Here is a 25188-nt window from a genome sequence, read left to right on the forward strand (position 1 = left end):
GCCAGGACTGTTAGAGCAGTCTCCACTTCCTGCTTCTCACCTCTTGCCCCTTCACTCTATTTTCCATATGGCTGCCAGATTTATACTTTTTCAAAAATGCTTTTTCTTTCCATTGCGCTTCTCTCCTGAACTTCTAATACCTAATCGCCTAGAGAGGACATCTAAATTGTTCAGTTTGACCTTCCAGGCTCTTATCTCTCACATTCCAGAGTACAAACAATTTTCAGCCAGACTGGTCTTTTCACTCTGCCTTGGATATATCCTGTCACCAAGTGTTATGCTCTTACTATTACTGCTCTTAACTATTTAATGCTCTTTATCCCTCCTTTTGACCCAAGCCTTCAAAAAGACCACCCAGGTCTGAATTTTGTACCTAGTTTTATAGTTTCTGACAAGATGTCCATGTTCTGCTCCAGTAGAGTTTCTCTACTGTTATAATTCCTCTTCATCTGCCTCTTTCTCTTTTTGCACCACCCTCTTTTTATTGCCATATTATTGTGCCTTGTTTATTTACTGTATATTTGTTGTCTTCATACCTAGAGTGTATTTTTCTTGAAGGTGCTTAAAATCTTGTGTATTTAAATACTTCAGTGGAGTTTAATTTGAACTTAAATAAATTAAGTTAAAATTTAATTTTAATTTAAATCTAATTTTTGAGGTCTCAGATAAATTATTTTAACATTGCCCTCCTCCCATGTGCCTTGGGGAAGACAAAGGTGATATAGTATCAATTCAGTTATCATTTAGCTAATTTTCTGGACAGTTAGAAGTTAGCTCTTTAAGCACATACATTTAATACTTCTACTTAACCATTTATTACTGCCCCTCTTTGCAAGCACAGGATGCTGATGATTATTTAATCTTGCTTTTTGATGACTTACTCATATTTGTGACACGTGCTCACTTTTGTAATCCTAGTCCTCAGAAAAGTACCCAACACATGGTAGACACACATGTTGGAATTATTTCTGATTAAAATGTCATTGTCATGATTTATCATGCCATGCATTCTATGGGAGTTTAACTTTCTTGGAGTTTTTTGTTTTGTTTTGTTTTTTGCCAGTCTGTAATTATTTGTCTCTTAAAAAAGTACAGAATCTGTAGCTTCATGATAGACGATGGTATAATTTTTGAGTGAAAAAGTGAGGCCATATATATATATATACATATATACATATATATATGTATATATATATGTATATATGTATATATATATTACTCATCAAGATGTATAGTTATGATTTGTTAATTTTACTGTACATAAATAAAACTCAATAAAAATATTAAAATATTCAGATTGCCTCTCCTCAGCTTTCTCACCCTTAATACAATCTTTGTTTTTATTGTCTCCGTTGCCTTTTTGTCCCATGGGTGGCAGAGATGTGCTGGGCTAGTTAGCCTAGAGACTTGATCGGGAGAAAGAGCCAAGTCGATGGTGTGAGTAAAACCCTAGTTATCCTGGGTTCTGAGTCGTGTGCTGTTCTAAGAGAAAGCCAGCAGTCTGAAGACCTATAAGTGGTCAGCAAAGGAGAGGAAAGTAATGACTCTGGCCTCAGGCAAACAGGGACAGATGTCCATCTAGTCAGTTCAGCTGTCAGGCAGACAGCCCAATCAGTGACCTTAGGGCAGGGCTCTTTGCCTTCTGTCCTCTCTTATACCTCTAATCTGGTAGGAAGGGCATTCCACGTTAGAGCCTAGACTGTGAGTTAAGGAAAGAGAGAGAGGAGAACAGCCACAGGGATAGTTCTGATCGCTTAACAACCTATTCCGGCAGGCTTTCATTCTCTTGTTTTAGCACCACTAGTAACTGCAGTATTCAAAGTAGTCTCTAGAGTGCCTTCTGGTGGCAACTGCCAAGGGTTTCAGCCTTAGGAACACAGCTGTTAGAATCCCCCTTAGTGTTTCCCGGGGAAGCAGGCCATGGAGCTGAACACCATCAGTTCTCAGCCTTGTTTAGTGTCCTCCTGCCTTTAGATTTGGTCTGCCCAAATCACCTAAGTAACAGGGCTGCTCCATAATGCGACTGAGTGTCCTTTCCAAACACCGTTAGTCCCTCAGAGGACTGGGGCACCTGGCAGCAATCCCAACTGTTCTTGTTTTTCCGTAATTCCCAGGTCGATTTTGCAGATTATGCTCAGAAATCATTCCATGTGAATTTAAAAAATCTGAAAGTCAAAAGTGTTTATAGTATCAGTTGTGAGTACTGATTACCATACTGATCAGGAAAGGTTTCTATCTTCTAGACTAGTGGCTCTTAAAAATTAATGAGAACCCCTAGAGAGCTTTTGTTTATGTTTATAGATATTTACTGTAGTAAAAATTAAAACAAATTCTTAAAATGTCAATTCATTTAAAAATAATAAACCATTTATTTAAATTAATTATCTTAAAAATAAATATATAACAAGTTAACAAATTATTTTTTATGAAAAAAAACTGTAGTTTCCAAAACAAAAATTAGAAGAGTACAAAATTTTACATTTTGGTAAATCTCTTTAATAATTACCTTTTTAGATAATTGTGGAGATTCTTCTTTGATCCTATCCCCAAACTTAACAAATGGTATTTTCTTAAAGAGTAGTTGCAGTGTGGAATCTGAGTGTAGACAAATAACATATTGTTTGAACCTTATAGAAGCCCTGTGAAGTCATGAAGCATATTATTATTTCCATTTACAGATGAGGGGATTGCATCCAGGAAAGTGCCACTTAATAAACTCTCTGAGAGAACTACTTGTGGTTTGGCACTGCCCATCGTGGGCTAGATTTAATTTAGGGGCTAGATTAATCATTCAAAGGATAAAGTCTCCTTGTTCAAATTACTGTGGGGTTTGTCTGATACATGCATTTTTTAAAAAGCTGTACTTTATTTTTATTCTAGACTTATTCTGGACTCTTCTGTGTAGTCATAAATCCTTACAAGAATCTTCCAATTTACTCTGAGAATATTATTGAAATGTACAGAGGGAAGAAACGTCACGAGATGCCGCCACACATCTATGCCATATCTGAATCTGCGTACAGATGCATGCTTCAAGGTGAGTGGAAATGTCAGAATGCTCGGTATTCAGAATTCCTTAAATGTAATTAGGTATTTTATTAGATACTAAAATCTTTTCAAAAAAGATTAGACTTTTAAAAATCTTGTTAAAAAAGATGAAAAAGTCATAAATATGTATTGTAGAAAATTATGAATTCTTAAGATTAGAATGGGCAAAGTGGCCATTTTGCATAGGAAGCTGGTATGTTTGTTGCTTCATAAATACTTCACGTTAATTTTTATGTTAAAAAGCATCTAGTTTTTATATACGCTTGATCTCCACCACAAGCCAGCATAATAATCAAAGCTCTATTGCATTGGGTTTTTAAACCAACAGGAAGAATAATAGAAAAGGTGGATGCTTCATTGGGGAAAGAAAGATGATAAAATATTTCCGATTTAAATGCATGTAAAGGAGACAACAAAAGTTAAAAAGCATGTGTCGAGTTGGTTGATTTTTTTATTGTTTTCTTTTGGATTTAGAATGAAATATAAATTTGAAGAGTCATTTATTTGAATCATGGCTTTAGACACAGTGGCATATGGAGGGACATTGTTGTTGAAAACCAGGATAGAGCAGTTTTGAATGCTCAAAAAGACTACATTGCACATGAGACTTTCTAGTGCTATGTGAAGTCGTCTATAATTACTCCACCTCTACCTCCTTGTATTTTTTTTTAAGTTCTATAAGGTTTAATAAAATCTATGCAGTTCTTGTGAAATAGTTCCATGATCATCAGAAATGACAGGATATGTTGTTGCATCTACCTTTCATCAAATTGCAGGTCAAGAAAAGGCTGTCCTGGTGACTGGGTTTGAAGGTAGTGTGAAGAAATTAAAGTACAATACCCATTTCTTCACGTTTTATTTGGATACTTTTGTATACCAGGTTCTCTGAGGCAAGTGGGAAGTACTTCAAGACTAGAATAATGTCACAGGTTCAATACCCCAAATCAGCTTAGGCTTAAAAAAAGGTAAAATTTAATAACCTTTCTTAGGTTCAAAGCCAAATAATACTAAGAAATGGCTATAGCTGTGATAAATTGTTACTATATAATGGAGAAAGAAAGATTGTTAGCTTCTTTGGTTTTGGTTCTGTCTCTATTAAGAATACTCTTTATATACAGAAAAACATTTGTATAAATGAGCAAACTCTCTTATCTGGAGAAGAAACTGGAGAAAATACACCCCTTCTCTAACTGAATCCATATTTCCTCATCTAAACAAATACATTCTTACAACTGAGATTGTTGATCCTCTGGTCTTTGAGGTACTGTATTGAAGGGAAGTTTCCAGAAGGCTGGGACAGGCTCACATATGTAATTCTAATTTTTAAAAGGGAAGAAACTCCAGACTGCTGAGCTTAGTACAGCTGCCAGGAAAGATTCTAAAATCTATTGTTAACAGTCTAAAAACAACATGAAAACATTGACCACATTACTTCCGCTCGGTGGGAAGGGAAATACAGTAGATAGTATTGTGTTAACAGGGAATTAGGACTTCTGCATGGCATTTCACAGTCTGCTGTGCTATCCTTGTGGCTGTTTGCTGAAAGGTTGTACGTGAGGTGCTGATCAATGACCGAGGTTGGCCAGGTTTGACAGGGTGTGTGAATCAAAGGGTTGGCCCCTTTCCAACATCTTTATCAATACACTTAGAGAACGGGATGCAAACATTTGTAGATGACATGAATTTGGGAGGGAAAATCATCATTTGATGAAAAAAACCCAGAATTTTAAAAATGTCTTGACAGGTTGATTGGGGAATTAGATCTAACAAAATAGTTAACAGGAATAAATGTTAATGTCCCATTACTGGGTTCTCAAACAAACTATGTGGATACAGAAAGAGGAAGATGTGGCTGATTAGTGTATCGTAGTATTATTACCATCATTAATGCTAAAATGGACATTTATTGAATATTACTATGTGCCAGGCACTGAGCTAATTGGCTTTATGGGTGTGTTGTTTAATCCACAACAATCCTATAAAGTAAATAGGATTACTGTGCCTACTTTATGGAGGTGCAAGAAGTTAAAAACTTGACCAAGAAAATGTAGATAGTTAAGAGGTGTGAGCTAGGATTCAAAACCAAGGCAATGTGACCCATTCTTAATCCACAAAAATAAATTTCTATGTGAAAGTTAAAAAGAATTATAGTAGTTGGTAACTTTGATTACATAATTTAAAAGTTTGATACATAAAAGAACCCACTCTAACCATCTCTGTTATATTCCATTCGGTAAGCAGAAGGCTACCTGCGGACGTACTCCAGATACAACACAATTGGGTGGGTGGGGACATCTGCTGGGGTAGGTCAGTAGCACATGCAGTTGCTGATGAAGCTCATACTACCTTCCAATGCTGATCAATTTAGGTTTTCAATTACAAATGTGAGCAAATAGCTAAATGTAAATGGGCCTATGAAGAGGTTCTATAGCTAGAGAGGGGACCATGCAGAGGATTCAGAGCATATGGTTCCATTGTTTGTTTGTTTAATGCAAAAACAGAAGAGAACTTAATTTTTTCTTAAGTTTGGATTCTAGGGGATATTGTATCAATAAAATGCAGTGTGCCTGGCACATAGTAGTTGCTCAAGAAATATTCAATGAATGAATGAAAGTTCTTAGACATAAATTTGATTACAAAAATTACAAACTCAGTTTTCATTAGATTTATGCCTAACTATAATATATACCTTAATATAACTAAGGATTTCATGTTTTTAGTTTTCAGGGGAACTTTAAATTTTTTAATTTCCAATTGTTCACCATTAATGTATAGAAATTTCTTTTTTAAATATACTGTATATTGACATTGTATTTTGCAATCTTGCAAAACTCATTCTGGAAGGGTTTTTTTTTGGAGATTGTTTGGGATTTTCTGTGTAGACAGTCATGCCCTCTGTAAATAGAGACATTTTATTTCTTCCTTTCCAATTCTATACTTTCAATTTTTTTTCTTGCCTTGTGATGTTGAGTAGGTGTGGTGAGAACAGACATTCTTATTTTATTCCTGATCTTAAAGGAGGCGACATTCAATGTTTCACCGTTAAGGATTATGTCAACGAAAGGGTTTTTTGTAGATACCTTTTATCAGATTGATGGAACTCCCTGTATTGCTAGTTTGCTGAGGTTTTTGTTGTTTAATCATGAATGGATGTTGAGTTTTATCAAATGCTTTTTCTATATCTATTCAGATGATTATATGGTTTTCCACTTTAGTCTCGATACAGTGAATTAGATTGTTTGCCTTTTGGATGTCGAGCTAACCTTGCATTCTCAGGAAAAACACGACTTGCTCATCATGTGTATGATCCTTTTTATATATTGTTGGACTTGATTTGCCAACATTTCATTAAGAGTATTTGTGCCATTGTTTATGAGAGATATTTGTATGTCATTTTCTTTTATTATAATGTCTTTTTCTGATTTTAGTATTAAGGTAGGGCTTGTCTCTTAGAATGGGTTGGGAAATGTTTCTTCCACTTCAATTTTCTGAAGAGTTTATATAGAATTGGTATCATTTTCTTTTCCCCCTTCAATGTTTTGTAGAAGTCACCAGTGAAGCTATGTTTTCTTTTTGGGAAAGTTTTTAATTACAAATTAATATTTTTTATTGAGGTACAATTGACATATAATATCATATTTCACAAATTCAATTTCTTTAATAGATATAGGGCTTTTCAGGTTATTATTTCTTCTTGAGTAAGCTTTAATATTTTATCTTTCAAGAACTTGTCCCTTTCATCTTCACTGTCAAATTTTTTGATATAAAGTGGTTCCTAATATTTCCTTATTATCCTTTATCTATGGGATCTGTAGTGGTGTTGTTTTGGTAATTTTTGTCTTTTTCCTGATCAGTTTGGCTAGAAGTTTATCAATTTCATTGATTTTTCTCAAAGAACGAGGATTTTGTTTCATTTTTTTTCCTTCTTTCTGTTTCCTATTTCATTGATTTCAGTTCTTTGCCATTTTCTTCCTTTTACTTATTTTGGGTTTGATTTGCTGTGTTTTAAGGTAGGGACTGAGGTCATTGATTTGTAACCATTTTCACCGTTGAAAATACAATTTAATTCAACATGGATTTATTGAGTACCTCCATAAATGGTATGTAATTCTGGAGAGTTGCTTTGGAAAATGGACTATCAAATGAGTCCCTAGTCTTTAGGCTAGTTGCAATTTTGGAAGTAAAATTGTTTCCCTTAAATATCAGTATAAGGCAGTGTTTGGTTACATTTGCAGGTTTTTAGAGATAAGTTTATTGTAAACTGTTGCAGTGCTGAAGCTGGTCCTTGAAGGATGTATTCAGTGTAGCAGAAGGCAGGAGTCATATAGTCACAGCCGGAGAGAATCCTGGTGGTCATGAAGCCCATTCCGCTATTGTATTGACAGTGAAACTGAGGCCCGAAGGCAGTACATGACTAGACAAACAAAAAAGGAGAATAGATAAGTCTCATTAAAAGAGAGTTATTTTGTTTTGTTTTTGGTTGGGTGGGGGAGTGGGAAGCATGGGGGCAATAAAGTATGGAATAGATTGGAAGGGTTGATTATGGTAGAGTAGGCCTCAAATATGAGACAATGATAGTGTGGACAGAAGCAAGAAGAAAGCCGTTCTGAATGGATTAGGAGGCCATTTAATTTTGGTTACTTTCGTGTGTGTGTGTCTGTGTGTTTGGGTGTCAGTGTAAACCAGTTCAGAAAAGCCATAAGAAAGAAAAAGGCTTGACGTAGTGGAGTTCTATAGAAATTGCTCAAACCAGGAGAATTTAGGGGTCTCACGGTTCATATTTAGAGTGAACAAGCAAAGGCTTGTTAAAACCTAGTTTTATAGGTAAAGAACTGGAAACCAGCAAGGAATCAATGCCTCATTTAGAGATACGTAGTTTGCGGCAGAGCTGAAACTAGAACAAAAGATTCCAGTTCCCACAACCCTGCCAGTGCCCGGTGTGGTACCTAGCACTGAGTTTCTCTCAGCATAACTAAGGCTAACAGTTAATTCTGGCAATAAAGAAATAAGACAGTCTCTGATCTCGGGCAGAGCATTCTACTACTGGGCAGGCAATTGGCGGTCTTGTTTGTCTAACTCCAAAGTTTGGTTAAAAGAAGGAAACAGTGAGGTACCTGAAGGAGAGTGTCTGGAAAGGTTCCCCCGAGGAGATACAGCTGAGCTGAGCAGGAAAGGACACTTGGAGATATCCAAGTAGTTGTGGATCTGGAAGGAGCGTGTCAAAGAAAGGATATGGCATGACCTCTCGATAAGTGAACACAAGGGCAGACATCAGCTGTGTACCATGAATGCTAACAATGGCAGCCAGAAGGAGGCTAAGACAGCAGTCAGGAGCTACAGGCATACCTCATTTTATTGCGCTTGGCTTTGTTGTGCTTCATAGATGTTGCATTTTTTACAAATTGAAGGCAAGACCCTCCACCAGCAAAAAGATTATCACTCACTTACTGCAATGCTCGCTTTATTGTCGTAGTCTGGAACCGAACCCGCAATATCTCCGAGGTGTGCCTGTGTTAGGAATTAAATTATGTTTGAGGGGCTGGGCAGTATTTATACATATAATATAGGAATGGATTTATGTATTTTACTAATATTATATGACATAGTGAATAAGCTATTTCTCTTTCACAAATGTTACTTATGCCTGAATTACTGTGAGATCCTCGTGGAGCACCTGATGGCATCCACCTGTGAGCACCTGAGGGCATTCACCAGAGAGAAAGCACAGGGAGTGACAAAAACGCTACCTGGGCCAGGCCCCATGACTACAATTCCTTTTGAAGCAATGGCAAACTTGGGTAGTAGTGTTGAGAACACAGGTACTAGACGCAGACCCAGCTGGTTCCCACCCCAGCATCCTTGCCCTTCAGTAGTTGTGTGACTTGGGAGGATCACCTGACCTCCTCGGGGAACAATTTCCCATCTAAAATAGAGATAACGATGCTCGTAAGTGATTGGAAATCATACATCCTACACTGGTGGTTTTGTCCAGGGGCTAGACGTGGGTTTGAATTTCACCTTGTCACTTGAGTTGAATTTGAAATTGAGTTGAATTCTTAAATCACTGATGACTTTAAAATCATTAGATTTTTTTCATTGTGCATTCTTCCTTATGTTTTTGTATATATTACATTTTGACTTGAGACAGTGGCTAAACTTCATATAGATGTTTATCTTCCTTCAGCCTCCTTTGCTACTCAGTGTTTGATACTAGTTTTTTCTTCTTCTTTAAGGTCAAATTAATAGTGATTCCTCTCTGGTTGTGGGTATTCTTGAAGCCATTCTGAAAGGCGTTGATCTTCCAAACCTGGCCCTGCCTCAGAATCACCTAGGGAACTTATTTAAAAGTGGGAGTTTTCAATCCCTATCCTCCCTGAAAATGATAGAGTAAAGGTGGAGCTCCAAGAAGTACATTGTTGTAAAACTTCCCAGCTGAATTTGATAAGCAGCAGGGTTGAGAATCAAGGTTGATGAGGCATATAAAGCCTTCTAAGCCTGGGTTGTTATTTACTCCCAGAGAATCTGTCATGAGAATAAGAGAACTTGACTGGATTTAGGACTGTATAATAGGGTTGGTGAAAAGTTAACTTGGCCTGAAAGGAGTAGAGTTACTAATATTTTATAGGCTATTACTGCAACTTTATTGTATCAAATATTTTTTAAAACCAGGCAAATGGTCACTTTCTTTTTTTTGTTTGTTTTGTTTTGTTTTATAGATCGTGAGGACCAGTCAATTCTTTGCACGTAAGTAAACGTTGATTTTTCACATTTGTTTTTGATTCTGTTGGAAAGTAAAGCAACTCACTTTTTGTATGGAGGGAGGGGATAAAGTAGAGCAGTAATTTTTAAGAGTTTGATGTAAACCTTGTAGTTATGATTTGAAGACTAAAATAATATAAATGGCTTAAATTTGGTATTACTGTTTGGTTGTCAAACTGGGCTTTTCACTCATTTCATAATGTTAATCTGTGAAACTTACATCTTTAGTTTGTGTGTCCAAGTGTTGACCTACTGAATGTTTCAGTAATTTATCCATGTTACCCAGTAGACGTTATTATTATGTGCCTTGGGTACTGTGTGCTAAGTACTAGAGAGTCAAGATGGAATAAAACAATATCCATGGAAGGAAGTGATTAGATTTGCACATTAGAAAGACCACTTTGGCTATAGTGTGAAAAAATGAATTGAAAGAAGAGTTAAAACAGGAAGAGCAGTGAGAAAAATGTTCAGTTATCTAGGTAAGAACTAGTAGTGACTTCAGGTAGGGAACTTGTCCTGAACCTAGACAGAAGTGGATGAATTTAAGTGGTATTCAGTTTAGGAGACAGACTCACCAGGACTTGGTCATTTATATGCCTAAGAAAGAGGAGCTAAGAGAGGATTTCAGGATGTCTCCTGACATGGGAAGGGAGGGAAGAGAACAGATTTGAAGTGGAAGATAACGAGTTTGGTTGAGGACACATTGATTTAAAGGTGCCTATGGCTCGTCTATGTGGAGCTGTCCACTAGGCTATTGGCTGTGTGTCTGTGGAGCTCGGGAGGGAGGAAGAGAGACAGAGAAAAAGAGAGCTCTGCCAGCAATGCGGATTTGGTGAGTCAGCAGCCTAGATAATAATGGAAGCCATGCCAGTGAGTGAGATTGTCTTAGAAGAATGTGTTGAGAAAGAAGGCAGAGTATGCAATCCTGAGGAAAAACGACACCGAAGAGTCCAGCAGAGGACGAGTTGCTGCAACGACGGCTAAAAACAATCCACCATAGAGGCTTGAGGAAGGCAAGAGGGTATGGTGACAACAGCAGCCAAGGGGAGAGAGAGAATTCAAGAAAGAGGGAGTGGTCAGCATATTAGTTGCTGTTGCGATTCAGGGACATACACAGAAACGTACATAGGATTTAGCAGGGGAGCATGGATGGTGGTGGCAGTGGACTGGGGAGGGAGGGAGAAGCCAGATAGCAGTTTGAGAAATGAAGGGGAAGTGAGAAAGTTTTTTTAAAACACCAAAAAGCCACTTTCAAATAGTTGGAGAAAGTGAAAACAGTAGTACAGTCATACCTCAAAGATCTTGTGGGTTCCGTTCCAAACCACTGCAGTAAAGCAAGTATCGCAATGAAGTGAGTTGTAATCTTTTTCCTAGTGGAGGGTCTTGTGTTCAGTTTGTGTAAAACTTGACACCTGTGAAGCGTGAGGAAGTGAAGTGCAGTAAAACAGGTATGCCTGTAGTCATACAACAGTAAGAGAAGGAGAGAGAATTCTTGTTGTTATTGTTGGTGTTTTAATGCGGGAGAGATTAAATGCTGATGAGAGGGAGGTAGAGGCAGGAAGGAGAGAACTGAGGAGCAAGGAAGGTGAGGAGATGAGAGCACAGGGTGGATATCTGGGCAGGGCGGGGATGTGGGAGAGGTGACTCCTACAGGTCAGGAAGACAGACAGGTCCTGATAGAGGTACGTAGGGGTGGGGAGGCTGGGGATGGAGAAAGTCCTTATCTAATGGTTTCTCTCTGCTATGAACACTTGGTATCTAATAAGCAGGGGAAGGAGTGACAGAATGGGTTTGAGTCGAGGAGAGGTAGAAATAGCTGGTACTAGTCTGCTTTGTTGTATAAATTTCTTCTAGCGTTGTTTAGCCTCTGGGTTACATCAATTAGCTTTTCCTAAACAGCAAACCACCCTGAAATTTAATGGCTTAAAACAGTTTTCCCAGGGATTGTGTGGGGCTCAGATGGGCGGTTCTGCTGATCTGGGTCAGGCTGAGCTGTCTCACCTGGGGCTCCCTCCTGCATCTGTCACCTGCTGGGGCACCTGGGGGCTGGCTGATTGTTGGCTGGAGCACCTTGGTTTCTTTCTTCTCCAAGCGTCCCCTCATTCTCCAGCTGGCTAGCCCTGGTTTTAATATGGTGGCGTGATTCTAACAGCGGCAAGAGAGCAAGCTCCAATGTGTAACTGTTGTTCAAGTTTCTGCTTGTGTCACATGTACTGCTGTTCCATTTCCAAGCCTGACACATGGCCAAGGCCAGGGTCAGTGCCCTGGGGGTAGATACAGGAAGGTGTGAAACAGTTGGGGCCATTGCTTAGACAGTCCACCAAGAGGCTGTGGAATGGAACCAGATCCAATCCAGTCAAGGTGGAACAGTTGCAGTTTTTGCAAATGAAGGACAGTGGAACACGAGCATTGAGGATATTGGCAAGAGAAACGGTCATGATGGACCATGGGATATGGGAAAGAGGAGGGTATTGAGAGGGAGAAAGTGGATGGGTCGAGAACTAGAGGTCTTGATGAAATGGAGCGGATAACCTCGGGATCTTAGCGTGTCAGAGCAGAAGGAGTGGGCAGTATGGCCACAGACGATGAGATGGTGACACCTAGGGTGTGGCCACAGGAGTGGGTAGCTGACGGAGAGAGGTAGGAGGAGGGCGTCAGGTTAAGGGTGGTAAGGAGCCAGGGGCCTGGGGTTTGGGATGTGTCATTCACACAAGGGGAGGCGGGGCTTGGCGACTTACACAGGAGGGCACTGAGAGCAATGGCCCCAGGGGAGCCCTTCAATGCTAAATTATTTCACTTAGAGGAATGTTCTTTATTCTGAGATAATATCCTTCCCACTTTTTTTGGAATAAAAAGTGCTTTCTTTTTTGAAACTATGGTGGAGGGTTTTTTTGTGTGTGTTTAATGATCTTACTGGTCAAAATAAATCCAAATGTGAGAAACGCTGCTACTGCTTTATGTGATATCAGAGAGGAGAGGACAAGGGGCTTTTATGAGAAGAGGGTCTGGAAACAGGATTATGGAGAGTGAGCAGGATGCCTGACCTTCCTGACTCGTGTGTGTGTGTGTGTGTGTGTGTGTGTGTGTGAGTGATGTAGGAGAAAGGTGCTGCTCACCTGAGAAAGTTGCCCTGGGCAGATCCAGGTTGAGTAAGGCTAGCGGGAGGGAGTGTTCGGTGAAAAGGCTGAGGCTGCAGGTCACCCTGCTCACCATGGGCTGGGGTCCCAGAGTGTTCAGAGGAAACAGTGTGGCGGGGAGCAGAACATACTCAGGTTTCGTATCACAAGAAAGCACAGTATGAGAGCAGAGTGTCAGAATGAAAAGTGACCAGAGGAACTGATATGTTAGGCAGTGGACAAGGGTGTGGGGGTACAAGACTGAAGGATTCCCAAAAGAGTTCATCTCTGAGCCCCTGGTAGATACAGGAGAGGACTTGGGCCTTTGGGGGGCAGCAAAGTGGGTGATACTTCCTGGCTTCCAGTGGATTCCTTAGCGCACGTGGGCCGGCACGCAACCAGATTAGCTTCTAGACCCTCATCCTTATCACAGTCCCTGGGAGCTTCTTAGAGAATCAGTCTGCCAGGTGGACAGGGGTGGTCCGATGAACCTTTCAGGCCGAGAGGCCAGCAGATGAGAAATAGCATCAGGCAACTTACAAGTAATTTGATATTTCTGCAACATAAGATGTCAAGTGGGGAATCAATGCCAATTTAAACTCAACATGCTGAAAAATTAACCTTTATTCCTATGCAAACAAGACGCGGCTTCCAATTTCCTTATTTCTGTCATCAACACTGTGTTTCAGGACTCAAGTCTTAAAATCTCGGTCTGCTTTGACTCCTCCCTCTTTTCCATACCCCAGTTTCTAGTTAGTCACCTCATTTGACATTTCTTCTTTCTGTCTTGTCCTACCTAGCCTGGCCCATCACCTAACGTCTGGCCCATTTGGGTGGGTCCTGGCTGACTTCCTTGCCTTTATCTTCTTCCTCCCTCTGGGAAGGAAATATGCTCAATTTGACTCCCACCTGTACAACAAGTTCCAACCCACGTTGATTTGCTGTCATTAGGTGCTTTTTCATATATATTGCAATTCATTCCTTATTTGGGTCATGTGTATCTTATTTTACAATTCGTCGGTAAGCTAGGAGCTGGGACTTAATCTGGATTGCTTTTTAATTATCCCCTGAGAACTTGGCACCCTGTTCTGAATGTAGTATGTAATTAGGAAATGGATAATATTTCAAACAAAAGAATGAATCTCTTAAGTAGGAACCAAGAAAACAGGCTTAAGTATAGATTAGGGGGGAAGTTTTAGAAACGAATGATATTGTACGTATTTTCAAAGAGTAAAGCCTTTCTGATACCATTTTTAAAAGACGTTTTATTTTGAAACTTCAAACCTATACAAAAATAGGATAGTATGTGACCCCTGTATATCCATGTCCCAGCTTCAATCATTTTTAAATTTTTACCACATTTTTTAACTTCATTTTTTCCTTTTAACCTTTGCTGATGCATTTCCCCAAGTTTTTATTTAAAAAAATTCAAACCTGAATTTTACTGGAAAGTTGGAAGAATGGTACTTTAAATGCCCACATACTCTTCACTTAAAATTGTCAGTTCTCTCTCTACACACAGGCACTTTTTAAAACCATTTGCAAGTCAATTGCAGACATCCCAACACTTTACCCCTAAATACTTCAGCGGTGTATTAAGAACCTTGTTCTCTTAAGAACAAGGATGTTCCCACACTACCACAGATCATTATCACACTTAAGATGAATTACTTTGATTCAGTAATATCATCTAATATAGAATCCATATTCAAATTTCTATAATAGTCCTCAAAGTTACCTGGTGCAATTCAGTTCTGACACTGATTTCCCAGGGCACACTCCTCTGCGTGACACCAGCCTCAAGTTCAGGGTTTCCCAGGCCAGGGGCACTTCTGACAAAGTCACACAATTTTTTTTTTTTTTTAAGATTTTATTGGGGAGGGGGAACAGAACCTTATTGGGGAACAGTGTGTTTTCCCCAGGGCCCATCAGCTCCAAGTCAAGTTGTTGTCCTTTCAGTCTTAGTTGTGGAGGGCGCAGCTCAGCTCCAAGTACAGTCGCCGTTTTCAGTCTAGTTGTGTGGGCCGCAGCACACCATCCCTTGTGGGAGTCGAACCGGCAACCTTGTTGTTAAGAGCTCACGCTCCCAACCAACTGAGCCATCCGGCCGCCCCTCCTGCAGCTCAGCGGCAGCTCGTTGTCTTCAGTCTAGTTGCGGAGGGCACAGCTCTCTGGTGCATGTGGGAATAGAACCAGCAACCCTGCTGCTCAAAGCTCACGCTCTAACCAACTGAGCCATCCAGCCAACCCCAAAGTCACACAGATTTGGTGGTTGCCACTACCCCCTCAGATTCAATAATTCTCTAGAATGACAAATCAGAGTCAGCCAAAAAAAGAGACGCATATGGTGAGGTCTGAGAGATCCCAAAGACACAGTTTCCTTGTCTTCTGGACACTTCCTCTCCCAGCACATCACTGTATCACCAACCTGGAGACTCACCTGAGCTTCGAAGTCCAGAGTTTTTATTGGGTTTCATTATGTAGGCATGATGGATTGAATCATTGGCCACATGGTTGAATTCAGTCTCTAGTCCCCCTCCCTTCCCAAGAGGTTGGGCTGATACCACATGGTTCATGGGCTCAAACTTCTAATCACCCTTTTGGTCTTTCAGCATGGCCAGTCCCCATCCTGGGACTCTCTAGATACCAACTCTGAGTCACCTCGTTAGCATCAACTGTCAGGGCTCATGTGAATAACAAAGATGGTCCAAAGACTTAGAGGTTCCCTCTCAGAAACCAGGGACAAAGACCAGCCAAATTCTTTACTGTCCATCATGAAGTAACAGAGTAAAGATAACCAGAATCTAGTCACTGAAACTCCCCAGGAAATGAGCATAAGTGAGCTACAGGCTTCTGCTCAGGAGCGAGGGAGGAGTAGAACTTGTATGTTATCCTTCTGCAGTGTTGCAATCAGAGTAACCCTACATACAGTAAGCAGGGACCAGGTACAGGGCACCTACTCTCTCCTCTGGGTGGTTTGGGAGCTTGGATAACCATTTTTTATAAGGACTTTTTGGAAGCAGGAAACACTTGGGGAGGGAATGAGTGCTGTTTGACAGAACGAAAGGTTAATGAGCACTAATTTACTTTTGTCACCAAGAGTGACCATTACAGGCACTGGCACTTGTAATTAGGTGGTTAATGTAATTTTAGACTGATGTTTATCATAAATTAATAGGCCTGGATTTATAAGGTAAGTCTCCTAGTGGCTGGTTATCTCTTCTTGGGTACAGAGTAGCTCTCATCAAGTACCATGTTTGTTTTGTTTTGTTTTTCCTTCTTTCCCTCCCTCTCTCCCTCCCTCCCTCCCTTCCTTTCTTTTTTTTTTCCTTCAACTTTTCTGAACATCTTAATATGAATATTTTCATATAAAACAAAGTTGAAAGAACTTTGCAGTGAAGACCCATATAACCACCACCTAGATTCTACCATTAATATTTTACTGTATTTTATTATATATTGATCTGTTAATTCCTCTATCCATCCACCAGTCCATTTTATTGTTTGTTGGGAGGAAATCTTTTACAACTTGGGTCTAGTGGTTGGGGGTCTGCATATTAACTGACAATAGACAGATTAACAGGAGAAAAGATAAGGTTTATTTACACATGCATGTGGGAGTACTTGGTGATGAGTAACTTGCTGAATAATCAGAAATAAAAGTCTATACTATATACTAAACTTGACAAAAAAGGGGGGAGTGGGAGCATTAGGGCTTTGAGAGAAAATATGGAGGGTTCTTCTGGGTTTTATGGTGCTAATGGAAGCTAAATTTGCACGCTGTGGTGCTAAGGGTCAGTCTTTCCCATCAGGAAATTCCTGTGATAGGGGATCAGTGACCACTGTATTTTCAGGAGGCTCTGCTTAAGGTTAGATAATGTTTCTTTCTGTGGCTGCTGATTGTTCAGATGTTTTCAGGTTAAATTTTCATTCCATTTTGATCTATTTTCATTCCACTATTAATCTCTTAATTTGATACATTTCAAATTAAATTGTAGACATTTGTACATTTTCCCTTAAATAACTTCAGCATACATAACATTAACTAAAGTCCAGAATTTACATCTTTATCTCTTGAGACAAAATGTACATATAATGAAATGCACAAATCTTAAGTGTACATGTGCTGTTATTTGTGTAACCTAAACCCCTATCAAGATAGAGAACATTACTGTTCTCCTGAAGGATACCTGTTCCCTCCGGTATCCTTCTAGCAAATCCCTACCCTCACTTCTTTCAGAGTCATCATATTTTCTTAATTCTTAAATACCACTAGTTATGATATTTAATAACAGCTTTTTGTTTATATCTATCATGAACTATGAGGTGTGATCAAAATATATGGTGAATGTTTAAATTTAAAAAAATTATTACAGTAAAAGACATTGCCATTAATATCCCCTCAGAATACTCCTCCTCACTTCAAACACACTTATCCCATCCTTCTTGCCACTTTCTGAAGCAGTGCTGGAAGTCTTCTTTTGTGAGTATCTTTAGTTGCGCAGTCATGGTTGCCTCGATGTCCTGAACCAATTCAAAACGTTTACCTTTCATGGTCATTTTGACTTTGAGGAAGAGCCAGAAGTTGCACAGTGCCAGATCCGGTGAATAAGTGGGTAAGGACACACCGTAATGTTTTTATTTGACAGAAATTGCCATACCAGAAGTGATGTGTGACACGGAGCTTTGTCGTGATGGAGGATGATTTACGGCACACTTTAAAACACACCTTCTCTCAATTGTAGCTCACACCCGATTGACTGCACCAAACAAGTTGAAACTTGTCACACACTGTTACTAACATGGCTTCCCTTGTTGAAGGTCCCTGCCTTTCTGTTGAATGGCGTTCGGCAGCAGCATTCACCACATTTTTTTAATTACACCTCATACATTGTGACTGGAGAAATATGAAAATATGAAACAATGTATCCTAGGTTTAGGGACATACGATATGTTCTGTGGTGCCTTTGAGGACCCACTAAATAAAGAATTCCAAGAGTGTATAACTGGTATCTTCTTAAATTTAGTACATAGCTGACCTAATTAAGTTTTCTGTGTGAGAATAACTGTTTAGTCAATTTTATTTAGTAGTTATTTTATAATCAGTATCTATGTTTATGTAGTATTTTAAAGAGAAAATACAGTTGGAACCAACATTTTAAAAAAAACCAGTATTTAACTAGTTTGATAGCTTCTGTTTAAGCTTTACTTTTTTAGTCATTTACTCTCTAATTTACTTTTACCCCAAAACGATGAACATGTAATTTACCCACGGCCTCATCAGCCTACAACTCCCCAACTAGCCTTTATTTCTGCAGACTCAGGCCAGGCAATAGGAGCTCCCACTTCAGAATCCAAGCCTCCTGCTAAGTCATTATTCTATTATCCTGCCCAGTTCTTTGGTGAAGACACTCAGGATTTCCTTTATCATGAGAGAGCAAAGTCTTTCACACTTGTAATCCCTGTAATTGGAAGTGAAATCCTGTTAACAGGGTAATCCTCATGTTGACTTTCCTTCTCAGTAGAATTAAAATTCACAATAGTCACACTTGGTGAGGAATTGACTCTGTTCTCTAAGCCCCCCTTTTAAAGAGCACAAATTTAAATTTTATGACTAACTTCTGGTTAATGCAAGTTTTTCTCTTTTTAAGTATACTTAAATGTAATGTAACAACTGTAAAACAATGGTGGTTTCACATCAGCCTTCTGTCAGGATGTGACAATAGATTTTTTTGTTAAGGAATTTTATCTATCCTATACAAATACTACATTAAATGGCGATGACCAAGCCAGTCTGGATTTAGAACAGTTGATTCTTGCTATGAATAACATACCTTAAAAGTTTTAAGATAATCAAATCAATAGAATTGATTAAATAGCTAAGGCCACCCAGAAATAGACCCATAAATGTCAGCTGATCTTGACAAAGGATCAAAGGCAATACAATGAAGCAAAGATAGTCTCTCTGACAAATGGTGCTGAAACAACTTTGCATCTGTTACCGGCATTGGGGTTCTTGGGTTCCCCAGGATAGAAATCAAGAGGAAACCCCAGAAAAATTTCCAGAAAAATTTTGTTAAGCTTATGCTCGAGCCCAAGGGAGGTAGCACAGAGGAGAAGTTCCTCCCAACTGACTCTGGGGCTGGCTCTCTTTGGCTGCCTTTATAAAGTGGGGACAAAGCAGGCTTTTTGAAAGTGGCCCCCTTTTTTTAAAAGGTGGGTTGTCTTTCCCGGCTACGTTGCCTGGTAACTGCACCCGCATCGTGGGGGCGAGATGATGGACTGCTCCTTATCACCACCCCAGGAAGGTTGTATAGAGGTCAAACCTTGATCAGCTTCGCTTGTGGTTTCGACATCTGTATGGAAGTAAAGGGTTAGAAGGGAGATAATAATCAGCTATTTCTGCATTTATGTGTGGGGGGCAATGGGGTGGTGGCATTCTTGTGGTCAGCTTAGCCAGCATGCCTCCTGGCCATCTGGCATTCCTTTGGCCCCAGGCCTAAGTCCCTATGCTTTCTCACGTCCACATGCTAGACCCAGACCTTACACCCTTCCCAAAAATGAACACACAATGGATCATGGACTTAAATGGAAAGCTATAAAGCTTCTAGAAGATAAAATAGGAGAAATACTAGATGCCTTTTTTGATACAACAGCAAAGGCACAGTCCATGAAAGAAATAATTGATAAGCTGGACTTCATTAAAATTAAAAACTTCTGCTCTGCAAAAGACAATGTCAAGAGAACGAAAAGATAGGCTACAGACTGGGAGAAAATATTTGCAAAAGATAATATCTGGTAAAGGACTGTTATCCAAAATATACAAAGAACTCTTAAAACTCAGTAAGAAAACAACCCAATTAAAAAATGGCCAACGACCTTTACAGACACCTCACCAAAGAAGATAATACAGACAGCAAAAAAGCATGATAAGATGTTCTACATCATATATCATCACCCCTGCACAGCTACTTGCATTGCCAAAACTGGAACATTGACCACACCAAGTGCTGACGAAGGTGTAGAGCAGCCAGAACTCTCATTCACTGTTGGTAGGAATGCAAAATGGTACAGTCACTTTAGAAGACAATTTGGTGGTTTATTACAGAATTGAATCTACTCTTACGGTATAATTCAGCAATCTGACTCCTTGGTATTTACCCAAAGGAGCTGAAAATTTAAGTCCACACAAAAACCTACACACACAAGTGTATAGAAGTTTGGTTCATAATTGCCAAAATTTGGAATAGGTTGCTTCAGTAGGTAAATGGATAAACAAACTGTAGTACATCCAGACAATGGAATAGTATTCAGGGCTAAAAAGAAATGAACTATCAAGCGCGAAAAGACGTGGAAGAACCTTAAATGCGTATGACTAAGTGAAAGAAGCCAATCTGAGAAGGCTACGTACTGTATGATTCCAACTATATGATGTTCTGAAAAAGACAAAACTATAGAGACAATAAGTTGATCAGTGGTTGCCAGGGGGTGGTAAGAGGAAGAGATGAATAGGCAGAGCACAGAGGATTTTTAAGGCAGTGGAAACACACTGTATTATACTATAATAGTAGATCTAAGTCACTGTGCATTTGTCTAAATTCATAGAATGTACAACACCCAGAATGAACCCTAATGTAAACTGTGTACTTTGGATTCATCCTGGGTAAAAAGAAAATTTTAAAAAATGTACCATTCTGGTGAATGATGTTGATAGTGGGGCTCTCCATGGGGCTGGGGGGTCAGGGGAACCTGGGAAATCTCTATGTCTTCCCCTCAATTGTGTTATGAACCTAAAACTGCTATAAAAAAATTACATCTTAAAAAAATAGCTAAGGCAACAGTGTGGTGTAGTTGAAATGTCATTGTGTTGTCAGATAGGAGTCTGGTTTTCTTTCTTGTCCCAGGTCTCCGTGAACTAGCTCTGTGACCTTAGGTCAGACAGCTTTCTTAGACCTCAATTTGCTTTTCTAATGACTTTGTTTTAGATGTCCTCAAGTGTGAACACTGGAAATTTTTAGATTATTGTAGCTGTGTCTCAATGATAGCTAGTTATTGGGGGGAGGGGAGTATGCGTATCAATTTGTAATTAGAAAGTTTAAAATATTCTAGGTAAAGCTGCCAGGAAAGGAGACTAACATCTTTGCCAATGTTATCTCCATTAATCTTTGCAAACACTTCTATTATCTCTATTTACTTGTCACATTAAACAGGGCTGGCGCTAGCAAGTGTGATGGAAGACTCGAACCGAAGCCTATCTTGATCATAAAATCTGCTCTTCCTAGTAAGCTGTTTTCTAACAGAACAGAATTTTGAAACTATAGGAAATTGACTGTTTTATATATAAATGTTGAAGTAACACGTATGTGTTGTTTTTCAAATTGAGGTTATCTAAAGCAGAAACTTCAGGCAAAGGTGTTTTTGAAGCTAGACTGAATTTGGTGTAACAACTAGCCAGAGAGAATAAAAACAAAACCATTTGAGATCTGGGAAAGGGTTTCTCATTGGGGAAACAAACACCCATGGTCCAGAAGGGATTCAGAGAAAGATCCCAGAATCAATCATATATTAATGATCTTCTTTCCTGCTTCTTACTACTCTTGTTTTTTTGTTGTTGTTGTTTTTGTTTTGGATTGCATCCCCTCTTTGAGAAGCCACAGACAGATACCTCTAGAAAATGCAAATACCATCTGGTTAGAAACTCGTGATCTTTTATGTCCGAAAGTGCTGCAGCAGACACAGGGCAATCCACCCAGCAGACTCCATGTTTTGTTCTCCTGTGAACTTTGCACGTGTCCCATGGAGACCAGCAATGAAAGGAGCAGCCACTTAACAGTATAGAACTGCTGGTATAGAACAACACAAGTAGATCTTGTGTGGGTGGTGGAAATGAGGTCAGGTTCCATTTGTCCTCTGCACTCTTTGAGGTCATATCCTGTTGTTGTCCTCTCAGGATCCTCCTAATTTTCTTCAGGAGAAGTCTGCTCTGACCTTTCTTTCTGATTCCCTTGGCCTATTTCGTTGAAGCTGTTTTATTTTCTCTGCTTCCATCTGGGACAGATGTGCCACTCCCTTTCTTAAAAACCTTTTTCCAAAAATTTTATTCCTTTGATCCTGCCACCCCTTTCATATTCAAATCAGGACTTTGTTTTAAACTTCTGTTAATAAATATCTTTATCATCATTATTATTGATCATTGTCATAGCTATTACCACTCCTATTGCTGCCATTTATTGAGAGCCTTTTGGCCAGGCTCAGTGGTAGGATTTTTACACGTATTATGCCAGTCCTATGAAGTAACTCGATCGCATTTTAAAGGAGTATAAACTGAGGCTGAGACCCAAGGAACTTGCCCAGAGCTCCATAGCCAGGAAGTGGTAGACAGGATTTGAATCTATAGTTGGGTCGTTTTGACACCATGGCCCACACTATCTTGACCACTATACTAACACTATTAATTCATAAAGTAATTTTGAGTTTAGTAATTCAAATTACCTCATTATGGAGGGTGAACAGTTAAGTGGCCAATAATAGTAATGTTTATTGAATACTAATTGTGTACTTAGATGGACTGTATTTTTTTCTTATACAACCTTATACATTTCAGGCTATTAGTCCCATTTTAAAATGGAGAATGAATATAAGCCTCCTTGTCCCCCTTTTTGGGAACTCAACAGTGAGGTGTTGGAATACATCTAACTTTGAAATAGTATTTTCCGTAGCAGAGTTACTTTAGACCCGAAATATGTGAAATGTAGAAGACTTCATAAGCAATTATTGAAGTACAGACCAGTAAGTGTGATGGGCAGGGGGGAAAAATGCTTTAAGGACGTCCTCAAGCAGAGCTGAGCAACCACAGAGGCCAACTCAGCTCAAAAGTAACAATCACAACTATTTTCAAAACAAGTCATCATCAGTCTCAATGAGAGGCTCATTTTTTAGCCTAAGAAATAATTATGTTTGAAACTGGCAGCCAACATCATGATGAGCCTTGAAACGCTAAGTATTCTGAATAAAGTTAAGAAAAAACAGAGAAAACCACTAACGCAGCTATTAAGAAATGACACTTGAGAAAAATCAAAATTCTTTCCCATGTATCCTGGGTACATCACATCCTCCGTGTTCCTCCTCCATCAGCGTCTCCTGCTGTGCTCTCTGCCTTGCTGGTTATTTATATCCAATCCTACACACTGGCTGTCGGTTCCTGGAATATACCAAGCTTTTTCCTGCTTTGGGGCATCTGTGTTTGTCTTTACATTGTTGTTGGCCGTACACTCTGCCCCCAGCTCATACCGGCTGGTTCCTGCTCATCTTCCAGGCGGCTCTTCCCTGACCATCACATCCCCAGGAAGTGGTCCTCTGTGCTCTGCCTCTTTCCTCTCAGCCTCTTCCTTGTTCTCTTTGGAGCATTCCTCATGTCCTGTAATCATCTTATATTTCTTGTTTATTTTCTGTCTCTTCTCCTAAACTCGAGCTCCATAAGGACATGGATTATTTTCACAGCTACATCTCTAGCACTTAGAAGAATGCCTGATGCATAGAAGTTGATTTGTGAATATTTCTTGATAAATATTGCCTTATCTACGTACCAGTGGTAGCCAGGTAGAAAATAGAATGGTGATGAAAGGACATTAGTGACAGGAACGAAAAATATTAAAAGAGCCTAGGAATAAATTTAACAAAACTTGTGTAGGACTAATATTCATATATTCAACAGTAATTGTTGACCATTTACCATGCTAGGCTGTGATTTCAAAGATGAATAAGACAAATGGTCCTTGTTTGTTTTGAACTTAGAAAAATACAATGTTACTTAAGAGAGATGAAGACATCATTTCTCCTAAAAGTAGCTATATATTTAACTCTCCTATATATTTAACTCAAAATTCCACCTGGTTGTTTTTTATTTGGGGGCAGGAGATAGAGGCATAGCAGAACAAAATTATTTGAAGTTTATCTGAAAAAATAAACCTCAGAGACTACTTGATACTTTTTTTAAAAGAAGAAAGATGATGGGTACTCTGATTAGTCATATTCAAAAGCTACTGCAATATGGTACTGGCTTTGGAATAAGCCATATGGATAGGAAGTGAGGATGAGAAAAATTAACATTTCATATCACTGGAGAATGAATGTCTTTGTGAACCATTGATACTGGAATGTATGCTGAATCATTTGGGGGAAATTAGATTAAAAATCTTTACCTCCAACCATAAATTGTTTTTTCAGGTTGATTAAAGATTTCATTATAAAAAGCGAAACTGTCAAAGTTCTGAAAGAAAATACAGGTGGATTTAATAATATAAATGATAAAAAAATGAGAATATAGTTGGACATAATCTTGGTGCAAAAAAAAGGGGGGTCGGGGGTTTAAGCATGAACAAATAGCAGGCAGAAGCCTTAAAAGAAAGTTGGGTAGATTTGAGTACCTAAGATTCAAAAGTTCTATGTGGCAAAACAAAGCAGGGGGCGATTTTTAATATAACAATAGATGGTGGTTAATAAGCTTAATATATAACATATTCTCATAAAGCAATTAGTGGGTTGTATCTAGAATCATCAAATGCTGGAGCTAGAAAAGATCCACTCTAATTCCTGCACTTTACAGATGGTGATGCCCAGGCCCAGCAAAGACAACTGCGTTCCTCGAAGTCATGCAACTAGTCAGTCAATAGAATCCCTTTGCCCAACTCCTCTGTGGTTGAGATTGTGGGTATCTGGGTGCAGAGAGTTAGGAAGATAATGCAGGCCAGTAAACCTACTGAAATTTTTAAGTTGTGGACAGGTCAAGTAATATAATTCTAAGTACAATTCTAAGGAAGGCTCAGAATTTGTTAGACAAATTAGATTTTTCATGCCTTAAATAAAACAGGCTTAGAAGATTATTAGTTGGTAGTATGTATAATACATTTTTGAGTTTCTGGGTGTGTTTTTTAAATAAAAATTAATTACATATTAAAATTTTAATTTTAATCCAAATCGAGATTTTGATTGTCAACATTGGTTTGCTTTGATCGTGTCTTAGGGAACCTTAAGTATTTGAGCGGAGAGACCATAATTCAGGTATCACCATGCTAGCAGCTTACCTGAATTTCAGACTTACTGCTGAAAAAAAATCAACAAAATGTGCCAGACTTGTTTGAAAATATAAATTACATAAAGTGATGGCATTTGTCCCACCCAGTTCATAACTTCATAGTTTCATTCATTTTCTCTGCAAGTTGCATACTGGCCATCTGTCAATACTGCATAAGGGTATGTGGATAAA

The 25188-nt window shown here is 39.0% G+C and overlaps 1 protein-coding gene across 1 annotated transcript in view; it reads left to right on the forward strand.

The window, feature by feature from the left end:
• MYH10 (myosin heavy chain 10) overlaps positions 1-25188 on the forward strand; it is a 127016-nt gene that overhangs the window by 13962 nt on the left and 87866 nt on the right. Inside the window, 2 exon segments of the mRNA XM_033089348.1 lie at positions 2881-3037; positions 9765-9792. Coding sequence (XP_032945239.1) covers positions 2881-3037; positions 9765-9792 — 185 coding nt within the window.

This window comes from Rhinolophus ferrumequinum, chromosome 21 (assembly GCF_004115265.2).
Source record: "Rhinolophus ferrumequinum isolate MPI-CBG mRhiFer1 chromosome 21, mRhiFer1_v1.p, whole genome shotgun sequence".
NCBI lineage: Eukaryota > Metazoa > Chordata > Mammalia > Chiroptera > Rhinolophidae > Rhinolophus > Rhinolophus ferrumequinum.